The sequence below is a fragment of the Aulonocara stuartgranti genome (assembly GCF_965226115.1).
Source record: "Aulonocara stuartgranti genome assembly, chromosome: 11".
NCBI classification, from domain to species: Eukaryota; Metazoa; Chordata; class Actinopteri; order Cichliformes; family Cichlidae; genus Aulonocara; species Aulonocara stuartgranti.
In genome coordinates, this window is record NC_138947.1 from 20,407,286 (window position 1) to 20,424,195 (window position 16,910).

At 39.4% G+C, this 16,910-nt stretch overlaps 1 protein-coding gene across 2 annotated transcripts; it reads right to left on the reverse strand.

Annotated features, from left to right (window-relative positions):
* Positions 1-2,274: 2,274 nt before the first annotated feature.
* On the reverse strand, positions 2,275-16,789 carry lsr (lipolysis stimulated lipoprotein receptor). Of its 2 annotated transcripts, XM_082552259.1 has the most exons (11): positions 16,581-16,789; positions 15,073-15,402; positions 11,463-11,582; positions 11,119-11,175; positions 9,990-10,136; positions 8,711-8,899; positions 8,443-8,496; positions 7,263-7,379; positions 5,070-5,367; positions 3,123-3,573; positions 2,275-2,922 (listed from the first exon to the last, which is right to left on the reverse strand). In XM_082552259.1, the coding sequence occupies exons 1-11, from the start codon at positions 16,618-16,620 to the stop codon at positions 2,887-2,889; spliced, it is 1,839 nt and encodes a 612-aa protein (XP_082408385.1). In that variant the 5' UTR covers positions 16,621-16,789; the 3' UTR covers positions 2,275-2,886. The 2 variants fall into 2 exon arrangements, with proteins under 2 accessions (XP_082408385.1, XP_082408386.1); XM_082552260.1 differs by lacking the exon at positions 11,119-11,175 and having other exon boundaries at positions 16,581-16,788.
* Between the last annotated feature and the right edge of the window lie 121 nt (positions 16,790-16,910).

The window sequence follows — 16,910 nt, forward strand, 5'->3', positions numbered from 1 at the left end:
GAAGACGGCCGTAGTGATCGATGTAGCGGTTCCGAATGACAGCAATATCAGGAAGAAGGAACACGAGAAGCTGGAGAAATACCAAGGGCTCAGAGAAGAGCTCGAGAGGATGTGGAGGGTGAAGGTAACAGTTGTCCCCGTGGTAATCAGAGCACTAGGTGCGGTGACTCCCAAGCTAGGCGAGTGGCTCCACCAGGTCCCAGGAATAACATCGGAGATCTCTGTCCAGAAGAGCGCAGTCCTGGGAACAGCAAAGATACTGCGCAGGACCCTCAAGCTCCCAGGCCTCTGGTAGAGGACCCGAGCTTGAAGGATAAACCGCCCGCAGGGGCGTGCTGTTTTATATACCTTTAAATTACTTCGTATTGCTCAATTAGCTGCTTGAGGCAAGCAGTCTCAATTGCGTCAGAAGAGTTTACTGATCTTACCTTAAAACTGTAATCCATGATTTTCTCTGGATTTAAGATTCCCTCGCAGAGTTAAAAACAACAACAAAAAAACACCTTCACATTAGAATGTGTGCTTCCTCTTTCAGCTGTGTGGGGGGGCCCACAGCAGATTATCCATCGTATTCTATCCCTACCACCTGCTTTCTTAACTATCTCTCAAAAACACTCCACCTGAGCTGTCTCTCTGATATACTCATTTCTCACCCTGCCTATTGAGGTCACGTCCACTGAAAATCTTTGCATCCTTAACTCTGACACTGCCCTCAACTCCCTCAATCTTACCTGCACTCACTTCTTCACCTCTATTCACTGTGCGTTGGCTTTACTAACTGGCATCTTCACCATTCCCCCTGCCTCTCTCTCAGTCACATGTTAGGTATTCTCACGGTTTTAAAATACTTTTAAATTACCAAATCTGTAGAAAATGCAGCAGCTGAGTCACTAATAATGCAGTCACAGAGAGCTAATAATTAATAATAATAATAATAATACATTTTATTTGAGGGCGCCTTTCAGAAACCCAAGGACACCTTACAAAAAACACAATTAATAAAATTGGGGGGAAAAAAAGAAAAGCAAAAGCACCACAAACCCTACACAAAGCGTTTGGATCTTGTCTAACTTTAGCACCAAGTTGGAAGGCCTGGCAAAAGTTGCATCAAAACACTTCTCATTCAGAGTGACAGATTGTTTACTTGTCAGAATTAGATTTTCTCATTAAGTGATAAGAGACCAAATATGGCAACTAAGATTTCAACATGACTTCTTGCCGCAAGCACGTAACCACTCTGACATCTGACACTGTGTGATCAAAGGAGGATCATTTGCACAAACCTTGGCCACTGTAAACACCCTTAAGGAACCTCAGTGTGTTGCTGAACACCTAGGAGGATGTAGTGTGAGGAGGATACATCACCGATGAAGTAGGGACAAACACAAAGTGGCAGAAATCCAGAAACCTGTAGAACAGGGATATTATTTTATAGAATCTATTCAGGTGATCTGACATAAAAGTTGGTTTGGTCTTCTTACCTTTTACTCGTAGTGAAATCTTTTTTTAGGTGAAGGAGGCAAAGACTGCGGACTGGCTTTAAAAAAAAACAAACAAAAAAAAAACACACCCCCCCAGCTTGCGTCACTTTAAGAGCAGACCACTGAAACTTGACACTTGTCTTATGTTAAACCTATAGTATGCCCCTACAAGTCAGACATTCTTACTTATATTTAGCAACCGTCAGAGGAGCCACTGGCAACTGAAATAATACCATATCTGAAAGATGACGCAACACCTCTGAAATAAATCCTATCTTTATTAAGTCTACATTTCAATTATGTTGAGACAGTCAAGGAGGCAGTGACTAAAGTCTGGATTATTATTCAACACTGTGATTTGTGATGTTTGAATAGGTCCCTCACACACACACACTGGTATGATCTTAAATCATGTTTCTATATCTTTTTTCTTTAAAAAAGAAAATGATGTTTCGTTTACACTGTACCTTTGCTTCTGTTTGTAGCAATATATCGTAACAAAAACAATGACCAAGAAGATAGTTTTTAACATTTCTTCTTTTAAGAGGGAGAAACCAAAATACTTATCCAGTACTAAATTCACAATGGTACAAATAAATAATAATCTCAATATGATCATCTCTTACTGAACAACAAGCAAGGTTGATCAAAGTCTTAACATTTCTAAATCTAATAGGAATTAATAATTGTTGGACAGAGAAAATGCTGCATTAAAACAGCATCACTGCTTCAGCATACCATAAAACATAAGATGGTGGCATCTAGTGGTGAAACACTTTTAGCTCAAACAATGTGGCCTGGCAAGAAGATCTTTATTTTAAAATTAGATTTCAACACATCAAAATGAATATTTGCAGTAAGATGTTTTTCCGGATGCCTATGTACAACATACTGAAGGTTAAAATTGCAATTTAGCGTTAGAAAGTCTCTGGAGTATTTTGTTCCACGAGGAATCTAAAACGAGTGAACACAATAATACGACAAATAACAAAAAAGCTAGACAAATTCCTTTAAATGCACACAGATTCATATAAAAAAGTCACTTTACTTTTCACAAATGCAAAAACAACAGACATCCATAAAACTGCATTAATACCTGCATCAGCTAAATGAAACTATATAAAACTTCTGAATATGTTTAATTGTTGAGATGAGATATTTTTAACTATCTAAAAATAAAATTATGTACACTGTAAGGCACTTGTGGCAGCCAAAATATTGTGTACATGAAAAGGCAAACCTCGTCCATGTTAGAAAAGCATACAATCACATTTAGGACTAATTATGACATTTTTAAATCAACATAACAAATTAGCAGTGCAATAAATATTTACAGTCGCTCTCTTGTTTTTTTAAAGATCAATGCTGCATCCTTGTCGTACTTTGTTCTCTTTAGGTTTTTATTTCACACAACCAGGCTCTCCCGACTCACAGCTCCATTCTGCAAAACAAGAAAACTCATTAGCTCACCCAATAAACTAAAACAGACTCTCTTGATCAAAAACAAGCAATGTGTCATTGGCCCTGAAGATGTATTAATAGAGTAATTTCAGTATTGACTTTTGCCTTTTCATAAGAAGTAAGAACATAGATTATCATCAAACCAATACACTTACAGCAATCTCAACTTCTGTGACTCACCTTGCGGAGGTTGCTTTTCTTTTCATCTTCACTGTAAGGCGGTGGTGGTGGAGGCGGGTAGTCATTGTGCCGGCCAGGGTTTCCAGAGGGTGGGTTCACAGGTAGTGGAGGTGCCCCACGTGCCCCCCTCCCCCGATCTGAGCGGTCGCTTTCGCTGTCCAATCGCTCCTGGCTCCGCGCCCTCTGCTGCTCACCCATCCTCTTCCTCTCCATGGCTTCTCGTAGAAAACTGTCATCGTAATCCTCACGCCCGCCCCTTGCACCACCACCATACCGGCGATCCCTCTCCAGATCCATTAGATCGTCACGACTGTGGCTGCGCCGTCCTGGGAGATCCCCGTAGGCTCCACCCTCTCCTCTCCGGCGATCGGGGGAGTAGTCACGACGTCTGCGGTCATCATAGTCACGATCATAGCCATTCCGGGCGCTGCTGCTCCACCCATCATCAGAGCTAAAGAAACACAAAACAGCACATTGAATTTGCTGAACTGTTTTCAGCTACTGTCGTGTTCCGAGTCTCACTTTAAAGTTCAGGTGATGTTTACAACCAAACATTGCATCTGTAATTGGTAACAGGTTAACTACTCATGATACTGTGACTCCACATGGGATGGAGGTTATGGTTCCCAAATGTCCGTATGTCTTATCAACATTACATATAAATATCTTCTTTGCTCAAAAAAAGAAAAAAAAAACTAAAGGAAAACTTTAGATCTGTATACAGAACTGGGTATACATACTAGACTGGATCATGTGCTAGGAGTGAAACGATACCAACCACATCGCTTGATGGAAATGACGATTATCAACCTACAGAGATAATGTCCTCCATGCCTTCTCCAGACCCCTCCACATCTCTCATATATGAAAAGAATTTAGGTGTTTATTTAAATATCAGCTTCCATATGAAATATATACATTACATCTTAAAGAACAAAGGAGCATGAAGGTACAAGGGTGCAGACCACAGAGCTGTCGGAATGCTACTACACAATCCCAGCAGAAGAGGTTACATGAAGAAGATGTGGGAATTATGGAATCTTCTATACCTGACATCTAGACTAACTGTGAAACAACTAGTAGTTCAGTGTAACATCTGGAAGAGGCAACTGATATCACAACTAGAGATCAATGAGGTACAACACATATGCTATGGACGGGGGTGGGGGGGAAGGACATCAAGTTTGAGATTGGGTACCAAGGTCCAACAACAATTAGTGCGATGAAGGTGTTGAGTGTTGAGAACACGACAAAGAAATAAATTTTGAGCTTATGACTAACAGTGATGTCTGAAATCTCTGTGAAACTTTACTAAATGACTTGCTGCACATATCTTCAAATATCAAGCCGATGACGAAAGGTAAATGGTGTGATATGCTAATATGGATCCTTTCTTTAGTGAGCTTGTGTGGAAAGTACATGCATCACTGAAGATGTAAACCACAAAAAAAAAAAAACTAGGGCAAATTTATCAGCTGCACTTTGTCATCAGGCTAAATTAGTTTACAATTCCCTTCACTCTGATGAAACACATTTGGAAATTACCTTGAGCCAAGGCTTAACTAGGCAGACATAGTTGATTGTTTGAACAAAAATGACACAAGACCTGCTAGAATTTCTGTGCCACGATATCTAATTTATTCTTATATATTTAAGTTTGATAAAGTGATAACATTGTGATACTGAAAGGTTGCGGTTGAACTGACACTATGTGTGGGTGACTGAACATTTCAGTTAAACAATTTGCACATGTCTCTCTTTACTTTGAAATGGTAAATAAATGATCCTGTAATGAGAGATATATGTACATGGTTCATCTTTACACTAAGACAATTACTGTGAAACTTCAATGATGCTGCACATGGTACAGATTATGCTGAAAAAAAAAAAACTGCTAAATGATGTGATGATGGCAACAAGGAGGTTACTCGAGAAACTAACACTCACCCTCTTCCTCCTCTGGAGTCTGGGCGGCGTTGTGGTGGGTAGTCGTCTCTGGGGTATCGCCGTCCAATATCGTCAAGATTGTCCATCGAACGGGAACGTACGTGGTTCTCCATGTAACCTCTTTGCTGCGGGTAATCATCACGGCGGCGGCCTTGCTGGGAAACGCTGCTGATGGTGCTCATAGCTTCATCATGGTCATACACTGTGGGGAGATGCGGGGGCTGGGAACGACCTCCACGGTTTCGAGGCTCAGATCCACTACTGTCGTGCAAGGAACTGACTTCAGTCATGTTGTCCACTAAGACAGGAAAATTGAAAAAGAAATGCAGGTCAGACGAAATAAAATTAAGTTTAGTAGAAGGATCAGAAAAGTAACAACATGAAAGCTCTGCAGCTATCAATGCGCCACAATCAGTAACAATTGTTGTAATTTATGTACCGTAATTGTCGGGCTATAAGCCGCTACTTTTTGCACAAGCTTTGAACCCTGCGGCTTTTAGTCAGGTGCGGCTTTTCTATGGATTGTCCATGATTTTTGTGATATCGTAAGAGGATTTGTTTTGTTTGTTCCGCTGTTGTACGACACTACAACGTAGTGCCGTACGAAGTAGCGCGAAAAACAAACTTCAAAGTAGCGCTACGCATTCAGTGGGAGGCGTGGATGATGAGCGGCGATAAACTTGCAAAAAGCAAGTTATGCCCAACTCCACCAGTGGATTCTGACAGCGTGGAAAAGTGTGAAAACATCCACGATCACCAACGGATTTCGAAGGGCTTGACTGCTGCATGATGGAGAGGAGGACACCGCCACGGCCCTTCTGAGGGTGTTCGACTCTGACACTGACAACGAGGATTTCTTTGGTTTTGAAAGTGACAACGAAGGAAAGAAGCTGAGAGTGGATGGAGTGGATGACGAAGCCACCCTGAGCCTGTTCGTATCCGACACTGGAGAAGAGGACTTTGGTGGTTTTAGTGCGCAGGAAGAAGAGAAAGATGGTGGTGAATGACTGACTTTTCTTCTTGTTAAAGCTGTGTCACTACACCTGAGCCTAAAAGGTAGTCTGAATCTATTTTTCTGGTGTCCTGTAGGTTATTGTTATGTACTACATTTTAACTCTTTTTATGAAGCACAGTACATGTTTTGTACTTGTAATTACCGCTACTTTTTTATATACCTAAAAAGTTATGCAAATATGTACCCATAACTTCTTTTTCAAAATATTAATAAAAGTGTCTCCAAACAGCCATCTCTTTCCTGACAATTCGCTTTGTGCATATTCTCTTACATATGATAAGTCAACATTGAAACACCTGTGGCTTTTAGTCAGGTGCGGCTAATGTATGTACAAAACGGGATTTTCCCCTGATTTTAGCTTGTGCGGCTAATATTCAGGTGCGCTTTGTAGTCCGGGAAATACGGTAATTTTATTTTGTATTACTAAATGCAGTCAGTTTTCACGTACATGACTGCAGAATGTTAAAATTTGTTCCTGTGACATATTGTTTTCTGGGTAACATTTACCAGCTACAAACCACAAGTGCGGAAAGTGGTAATGACAAATGAAACAGGAAACACATGACATCACGTACTGGTTTTTCCCCATCACAACCACAATTCCAGAGTAAGACAAGCAGTCTCTCTCTGTCTGTTCTAACAAAGCAAAAATCTTGACACTCTCTCTCTCTCTCCCCCTCTCTCTCTCTCTCTCTCTCTCTCTCTCTCTCTCTCAGACAGAAAATGGTCTTCTTAAATTATATGACCATTATATATTATCAGTCCATTAAAACTATTAGATAGACAGTTATATCAGTTTAGAGCAGAACTATTAGTATTATAATTAATTAAACAAAACAAAGAATATTTACCATTTGGCTTAATTGTGTCAGACTCATGTCAGACAGAAAATCTTGGAGTTAATTTAGCATTTACATTTATCCGACTTTCAGTTGGCTTCAACGATCATAATCTACTGTATTATTTAACCAAATTGTGAGGACGAAAACCAAAGTTAAGATTTTTATCTGCAGTTATTTTTATTTTTATGATTCATGTATTAATATATATTATCCCTGTTTAATAAAGAAAACCAAAACCAAACCAAAATTCAACCAATCAATGCATATAGGACTTCCAGCCACAGAATCTAATATAGTCTGCCACACAGGAATAATAGGAAGCAATCAGTTACTCACCGCGCTGATAGTTGCCAGGCCTGGATGGATCCATATTGGCAAGCTCCCTCTCCATATAGTAAATGGCACGCGTTGCGTTCCCGTCAGGGTCCACCTGGATTCGAAAACCACTGCGAGCTGAAGTGAGGAGAATAAGTTCAAATATAGTGAATGATTTCAGCTTCTTTCAATATTTGCATACTCTTATCAAAACCATCAAAAAATGCTTTCATATTTGTGACAAGTTGAAATCCCTTTATTGCACAGGCTTGTCATACTTTTTTTTTTTTTTTACTTTCATATGCGCTGCTTTGTTTATGAGAAGCTGTAAATTATTGACATTTGATTAAGAGTATAATCAACAATGATGTTTTGTTTACAAAACCTTTTTACCAAAAGTGATATTTTTTTCTGGGTGAAGAACCGCCAAAGTCAGCATGATGCTATTAGAGGAACTAAGAGAACTATAAAATCTTTATAATTTTGTCAGTTTTGCAACATTAGAGTAAATATAAGCTTTGACAGCACAATTCTGCTCTCAGCGCATGGAAAACAAAATTATTTGCATTAGATACAATTCACTGCTAATCTATATTTTACATATAACTTTATGTATAAAGACAGACATGCAACAGTGAGACCTGAACGAAGTAGATGAAGCACACTGCCCTAGCAACATGCTAAGCTAATATGCATCAAAAGGTGTTCTACAGACTTAAAGTGGTGTTAAGATATTTGAGCTCTTCCAAAAGTAGATGCATAAAATCCTAAAATATAATAAAATGTTTAATAAATGTATACAACAAAATCAAATTATCAATTTTACATTTAAAAGAGAACTTCAAACACAAATATCCACGGATATAAAAAAATGTGAACAGACTAAGCAGCTGTGTCACACAAATACAGTTTTTTTTAAATGCACACATAATGTGAACATAACCACATCAAAGTAAGATGAGAGTAAGAATGCAAAGAATCAGTTTTAGGTGAGGTGAGGTTTTAAATGTATCTTCTCACTTTAAATTTGGTTTATATTCATAATTTACCACATATAGTGAGGGAATTCCTCAAATCTGAGAGATAATACTGAAAAAAAAATTACCCCACCCACATAAACAAAAAAAAACATTCACACCGCAGTGTACTGTTTGGGTGTGGGTGGGTTAATTCCTCCCCCCAACACACACACTCTACTCACTGTTGTCCCCTCGGTCTTGCTCACGTAGCAAAGGTACCTGGGAGCCGTGTCCCACTACATAGAGAACAAAAACAAAGCAAATTTGAACAAGCACTCCACAAAGCTAATCTCTGCACAAAGTAAAAACCTCTGCGTTGTTATTATGAAACTCATATTCAACAGTTAACTGAATTTTCCTACTCATGGCTGCAGAAGTACAACACATTATGAAAACTGCAACAGACAGTAATCATTGTGAACTTTCAGGTTTGTAATTTGTATCACCTACCTGAGCTAGCACCATCATATTCATGACCGTAACCACTCTGAGGCAGCTGGGCTCCAACCCCATTAGGTACAGGAAGTAGAGGCATACCAGGCTGCATGTATGGTGGCTGACCATACATACTCTGAGCATAGAGGGTGGAAGCATATTGATCCCCCATACCTTTCTTTACTGCTTTTCCTGCCTCATACACTGCAAGACAATGGAACAGAGTTGGTTTTAAGCATGTTGGTGAAAGATGACATCAACTGCTGGAGACTGTAAAATTATTAGTTTAAAATTTGTGATTTTTCTGTTGAGAGTTAAAACAGAACAGATAATAGTTTACTGTCTTTCCATTAAATAAATAGAGGTATTCTGTTAACCCTTTTAGGAAATACCCCAACTTCCCATTGAGTCAGTGTACTTTAAAAACCATGCCCACTGGAGGGGAAAACAGTCTGGCTTACAAACATGCAAATGAGGGCTGAAACAGTAATGCATTACCTTAAACTTGTTTTTAAAAAAAATCTAAAAGAAAATGACTTTTCCAGTTGAGTATTTCAGTACCTGAAGTCCAGCTTTTAAAATATGTTAACAAGATGATGCTGTTGGCTGAGCATTACACGCACTCTACTAAAAGAGAAGTTGTCAAAATGTTTCCTCTGTTTGATTTATTAGTATAGGCTCCCACCACAAAATAAGCTCACAGTCATTTTCTTTTCTCTCTTTTTAAATTTTTTTTTCTTTTGCTAACAGGCAAAATTGACTAGGAGGCACCCCCAAAACCTTTCCCCTCCAGTTTGTTCAGGGTTGTCTCGATAGGAAACCAAACTAAAGTTAACCGTTTCCTGGCTTGAGGATCATATTTACATTTTAAACATAGTTATGGAAATTTAATTAATAAAGCCTCTGGGGGTCAGGCTTCCTGCAATAAATTTAAAGCTGAATGCTCATCCACTTCCCACCATCTAACTGTGTGTAATGTGTGTGAAACAGACATAGTGAAACCAAGTGACATAAAATCACTGTTACTAAAACAATGTGACCAATACATCAATGAAAAAAAATTCAACCCCCCCCCCTCAAAAAAAAAGACCCACACACAAATTTGTGCAAGCTGGCATACAAGAACTCTCCTTATAGTGAATTGTACGCTGTACTATTAAAATTATGATCTCAAAATGCACTGATACTCAATGGAACAGACGCATTTGAGTCTAAAATGGGATTAAACAGTAATAATAAATGTGGTTAAAGAAAGTTATGCACAATTTTATTGGCTTTTCCGTTTGATACTTACATGCTCGTGGACAGCAGCAGCGATCCGGGCAACAGGGGCAACTGACATAACAGCAGCAGGTGTGTGGACAACACTGACACCAGCAAATCCCAATCAAGAGGACCAGCAGAAAGAAGCCAAGGACCACCAAAACAACCAGGAGCCAGTCTGCAAAAGACCAACAATTAAATGCATTTAATCTTAAAATCTTAAATTTAAAGATTTAAGATTTGACATTTCTTCTTCAATTGCTGACATAGTCCAGGAGAAAAAAAAACACATGAAATTCATGTGAACCTAAACTACAGCTACAGTGGTCCACATTTCCTTTATTTGTGTATTACATCAACAACAGAAAACACCTATACTGTATATGTAAATGCATCTTAACAATAACAGTCATAACAGACGAGACAGTTCCACAAGATAAGACTTACATGCAATTTTTGTCATTTACATAAACAACACATGTTGGCAACCATGGTGACTTTTAAAAGATTTAAACCGGTAAAGCCGGTTCACAAGTCTATGCATGCAGCTCATAAAAAAACAACAGAGAAAGAAGACACTGTATATTGAAATGAATCAACTAAAATGCAAACTGTGTTAGCAGTGTGAAAAACATAGGGCTGTGTACACAGAAAAGGGAATGAGGGCTGAATGTACTTTGGTAACAGGCTGCCTGTACTCACACTGAAAGTTAGATATGCAAACATGGGAACTGAGTCACACTAAAGAAAGAAAGAAAGGCAGATAACAGCATAATGGGATATTAAGGATGCCAGTAAACAGCAAGTAAAGCAGAGCAGTGCATAAACCTATATTTCTACCCAGAACATGATGCCTGACCCTTAAATATAGCAGCCTGGTTTCAAATTGAGTCACAGTTTCTTCCTATATGTAAAGGCACTTCTGGAGTGTGACCTTAAAAGGAATTTATCATGTGTCAGATAATTTTTTCTAGCAAAATGAGTCAAGAGTGGTTTTGTTTTTAAAAAAAGCACACAAGCCAATTGTACTCTTGCAAAGAATTACTCATTACTCCAACCTCATTGTTACGCTCCTGTTCTTTAAGGTTAAACCTGATAGTTCATACGCCTCTACTGTGGGACTGAAACTTGACTGAGCTATATCAAGAGGCTTGTACTACCTTCCATAACCAGTAAGTCAATGCCAGGCAGGAGGTCAGTAGAATTTGACTTTCTCTCTGTGAAAGAAAGATAAAGCCACAATTATTTTTATGTGGTCTGCTTTTGTTACCTGCAACCTGTGACTCTAAAAACCCTTTAAGAACTCAACCTGTGATAAATACCCTCCTATCCTTTCAGCCACTTGAAAAATCTGTCAATGGTTTTGTGCATTTGTTCTCAAATATTCTAATGTGTAAGCACAAGATTGTGGGTGGGGGGAAAGAAACTGAAAGCAAAACGAAGAAGTGTCTGCATAGAGTATACCTGTACCTGAATGCAGTGGCTATAAATGGAATTAACTTACCCAGTACAAGGAGCTCTGTGTAGTCTTCACTGTTTCCTGTAACATCTTGAGAAGAGATGACAGAACAGAAGTAGACACCACTGTCTCCCCATGCAGTCTGTGCGATATTCAGGTCTGCATCTATAGGTAACAATTAATATTAGTACATTTTTTTGTCATTGTTTCTCGATAGTTGCTATTCAAAAACTGTGGGTCTACCAGATGACCCTCAAATACATGAACTATACACTTCCAAATTCAAGCTGCCCCTGAAGAGGTATGTGGTTTAATTGACTCAGTCAAATCAATTAAAACATTAGAATTTTTTTTTTTTGACTTTTTTCAAACCACTGAATATTTTTTAAGACTCCATTGCTCATTTTGAAGGCCCCAGCAAGTCAGGTATCCAGCTATGACTAAGCACTCAACTGGTCGTGGCACAGGGTACGTGCAGGGCAGCTGGGTTGGTTCTGCTCGTGGGTTCTTTCTTTTAAAAGGAAGTTTTTCATTGTTATCAGGTAGTTGCCCAAAGAGGATTGTCTGTTTCTTAGGGTTTTCTTCTGAATAGTGTGGGGTCTTTATCTTGGAGTTAACAGTACCTTGAGTTGCCTTGTGATTTATTCCAATATAAATAAACCTGAACTGAAATGAATTCATATCCATCACCTTACTGTGATTTTTTTCTAGAATTATATCTACTCAATTCCCATCATACTTCAGCACACTCTAAGGTACAGCAAATAAACAGTACAGCTACAGACTATTGTTATTAGCAATTCATTACCCTGAGATTTATCAAAAAAAGAGCAGCAACCTAGCAGCACTGTTCAACTTATGAGAAAATGAGTGAGCCCATCAAAAATACCTATGTTAGATTTGTATTGTTGATTGTCATTTATGCTTAGAGATATTTACTTATATATGCTTAGAGTTTTGTAATTAGTTGTAGATTGGTAGAGGTTTTGATCCTTGATAGTCTGCAAACTTTGTGTGTATTAGACAGCACTTTGGGAGCATGAGAGGTCATACCGTGTCTTATTGTTTTATGGTAGGATTAACGTAGTTGCGTCTGTTCTAGTCTAAGTGCTCTTTGTTTAGATGAACTGCAGGACTTCCTCACCGTGTTATCTAGGATGAACCATCTAGGGTGAGGGGGAGGCTACCCTCTTCCTGACCAAGGATGTTTGACCCTTTGATCAGCAGTCCACACACACACACACACACACACACACACACACACACACACACACACACACAAGGTACTCTTTGTGTGTATGTAGACGTCATATGTTAATGAACCTATGCATATTCATGTAACCTCAATAAAAGGGCAGTGGTACGGGAGAACGGACGAGAGCAACTGGGGTCAAGTGAAGGAACGGCACTCTGTCCGGTCTCTCCCGTGCACGAATAACATGAAGAAATTCACCTATGTTTCAAATCAGTTTGAAAACAAACAAACAAACAATTGGACTGAAATATGCCATCCCTTTTGTATTGAAAATAAGAGTGAAATCGATCTTTGACAAAGACACCGATTCTGTTCATAATTTTTATGGACAGTATTTCTAGGCAAAGCCAAGTGGTGCAAGGCTTTCAGTTGGGTGGTCTCAGGATCTCATCTCTGCTTTTTGCGGATGATGTGGGTTTGTTCGCCTTGGAATGGTTCACAGCGTCAGCATCTCCAAATCTGAGGCCATGGTCCTCAGCCAGAAAATTGGTGGAGTACCCACTCTGGGTCAGGGACGAGTTCCTGCCCCAAGTGGATGAGTTTAAGTATCTCGGGGTCTTGTTCACAAGTGACGAAAGAAGGGAGTGGGAGCTCGACAAACAGATTGGTGCGGCAGCTGCAGTGATGCGGACACTGTACCGGTCTGTTGTGGTGAAGAGAGAGCTGAGTGTAAAAGTGAAGCTCTCAATTTACCGGTCGATCTATGTCCCTACCCTCACCTATGGTCACGAGCTGTGGGTAGTGACCGAAAGAACAAAATCGCGGCAGAAATGGGCTTCCTCCAAAGGGGGACTGGCCTCTCCCTTAGAGATAGGGTGAGATGTTCAGCCATCCGGGAGAGGCTCAGGGTAGAGACGCTCCTCCTCCATTGAAAGGAGCCAGTTGAGGTGGTTTGGGCATCTGACAAGGATGCCTCCTGGGTGAGGTGTTCCAGGCATGTCCCACCGGGAGGAAACCCTGGGGAAGACCCAGGACACGCTGGAAAGATTATATCTCTCTGCTGGCCTCGGATTGCCTGGGTGTTCCCCTGGAAAAAATGGAGGAGGTGGCTGGGGAGAGGGAGGTCTGGGCTTCTCTGCTTGGGCTGCTGCCCCCGCGACCCGGCCCCGGATAAGCGGAAGAAAATGGATGGATAGATGGACAGATAGATCTTTGAATAGTAAGACTTAAGACTGCAGAACAGTAAGATTCTTTACATTAGTTTTCTTTCTTTTCTCATACAAATTCAGTACATCTGAACAGAACATATAATAGAAAAAAGTGATATATAGCTCTCATGTAATGTGAAACTAGGGCTATTCGATATAATGATATATATCGGATTACGATATAAAAACATCTATGTTTCATTTTACGCTATCGTTTGTTTCGTGGTGTTGCAAAATAAACGTTTATGTTTCATCGTTTTGATGGTCACTGTAGTGGCTATATTGATTTCTTAAAGTTCTCTCTTTCTGGTAAAACCATGGTGTCCGCTTGTTTATTTTCCACATAAACCTTTCACAATAAAGCTCAAGATCCTGTTGAGACTTTCAAAATAAACTGAATCATGTGAAAGAGTATGCAGAGTATTTACGGATGAGAAGGAAAAAAGAGCCACCAGGTGCTAAAAAATAAACCTTAGACTCAAACGTTAGAACAGGCTTTTCCCTGCAGCACGCTGTGTAATAAATACTCACAAAGAAAACGGCGGCCGTTACAACTTATGTCTAAAAATATATAGTTTCATGCATCGGTTCAAACACTCGACTCCAGGTACATGACGCCCAGCTGGAAACACTTCACGAGTCGAACTGCCTGCGATTGACAGAATTTACAGAAAATGTAAATTGTTTTGTGCTTTATATCGTTATTGGGACGATAGATGTCTTATATTGGGATATGAGATTTTGGTCATATCGCACAGCCCTATGTGAAACTACTGCAGAGACAGGCAATTTATTTTCTCAAGTGGCTAAATGAGAACCTGGCACTTGTGTGAAGGGTCCCCACCATTAAACTGAACTCAATTCTGCTCAATATTAATTCAATCTTTTTAAATGTTATTGGTATGGCCTCCCACAACAGACCCAATTTCTCTTGTGGCCCCTTAGGAAAATTAAATGTACACCCTCGCAGTGTTTACGCATTTTCCAGATTAATTACAACAGAAGAAGGAATTACTGACAGACATCTTGATTCATGCTCAAACATCCGGGTAAGGAAATCCCAAAATGTTGAGCTGTTCATCTGCATGTAGCGTTTTAAGTGGAAGAAATATTTCATCACTCATCCAAGTTTTCAAAATGCTATGTCCAGATGAACAGCATCAACAGTTTGGTACTGCTTACAGACTAACATGTCGTGCCAAGGCTGTTACATATCTTAATAGAATTTCAGTGTACTAATTAACCAACTTACTGCCGGTTATGCTGATCTTGCGCTCCTGGTACTCAGGGCCAAGGGTAACTGCAGTGCCTTGCTTGGAGGCCACTATTCGCACTGTCCTCTGGTTGTCTGCACACTCAATGGTGGGGTTATAGTTGGGGTTGTTTTGAGACAGAATGTTGTCTGCACTGCTGGGATTGAGTGCAGCCTGAACCGGGTCCCGACAGTAAGACTTATACTTCCACGTTACAATAGGGAGCTGAGTGGCCGTTGTCTGATACTGACAGGTAAGGGTGACAGGCTGGAAGAGAATGACGACATACCTCTTGGTAGGACATTGAACTGATACACCCATAGTGGATTCTAGAAAGAAAACAAAAATATAAGTTAACAATGAAGATTGACACAAATTATGTATTACTGTGATTATCATGATCATGTTTCTGACATTTAAAAAAAGGCATCCTACATCCTCTAGTATTCCCCAAAGGCGTGGCACGAGCCAAACACCATTTCTTCACTTCTAGTATCACCGAGAGTACATGTAATGAGTCACCTCATCTGTAATGAGTCTGGCTGCATGAGCTCCAACCACTATAGCTTTAGATTATGATGGCTACGTTCTGATAACACAGAACTACAATTAAAGGAAGTTTTGAAGTCTATGTCATGTCTTTACCGTTAGTTAAAAAAAACTTTTTTATCCAAGTATGTGATACTTGAAGATGTTGACTAGTTAGTGATAATGACATTATAATTCAACACACAATCAGCAGGTTTACTATATACAGCCCTAAGTAAGGCCTGCATGCAGCCCTCAACAAGCCTTAAATCACCACACATGAGTTATAGTGGAAGTTTTTGTTTATAAGAATGCAACATCATACAAAAACTACTCAGCTCCCTCCGCTTTCGTCTGCATTTCTACTGCACTTAATTATGAGTTATATTATTTTATCCAACGGCTATGCCTTGGATACCAATTCGGCTTCCTCTCAATCAAATTAAGTTCCCCAATATTTAAAGTTTACAAATAAAACCAACACCAACCCACGAGGCGTCAGAAAGGTGTATTTAGCAAAAAAAAACCAACAACAAAAAATAAAATAAAAAACATTTCTACCCGCATTTTTTTCAACTAAAAGTTTGTTTTTTTATAAATATGTCGAATAATAACAATATCAGTAATAATAATAACAAAAGAATTACTTTGAAAATAGGATTCATAAATTGTTTTATTCATATTAATCTATTTTTTATTTTATTTTTGTTTGTCTGCGAGTGCATTATATTAAAAACTACCGAAAAGAAAGAGCCATTTTAATTCTATGTCCCAACAGGTTGTCTCAAAATCCTTGTTGTCAATTTTTTAAAATACGTTTTCCCCCAAAACACAAACGTTAAAAGACCTCAAGCCATCAGTACAAGAAAATGCCCACAAAAAGTTATAATTTTGGAAAAGCTAGAGTATTTAGAAAGGCGGTTTGTATATCAAAGTTTCCCCAGCCCCCACCCTGTTTGACAAATACAGGCCAACTTACCTGTCGCCATTAGAGCGGCGAAGATTATCGTCCAGAACATGTTTAATCTTGCTTCCTCGCGGTCTCGGTAGAGTTAAGTATTTTTAATTCGTAAATATACAAACAAAAACGTATTCAGGTACATGTAATTTTCCTCAGACAGATAGTAACACCTCCATTTTGCGTCTTTGTGTGTTGTAGACTTGGGAGGACCCGAACGCCCCGCAGGTGTATGCCAAGAGACAGGTTGCGAAAAACGGGGACATGTGTAACTCCTTGTTTTACAGGTGGTTGCTGAATTTTTAGGTTGACGGCGCATTAATTTCGCTACAGAACCCTAGTCGTGCGAAA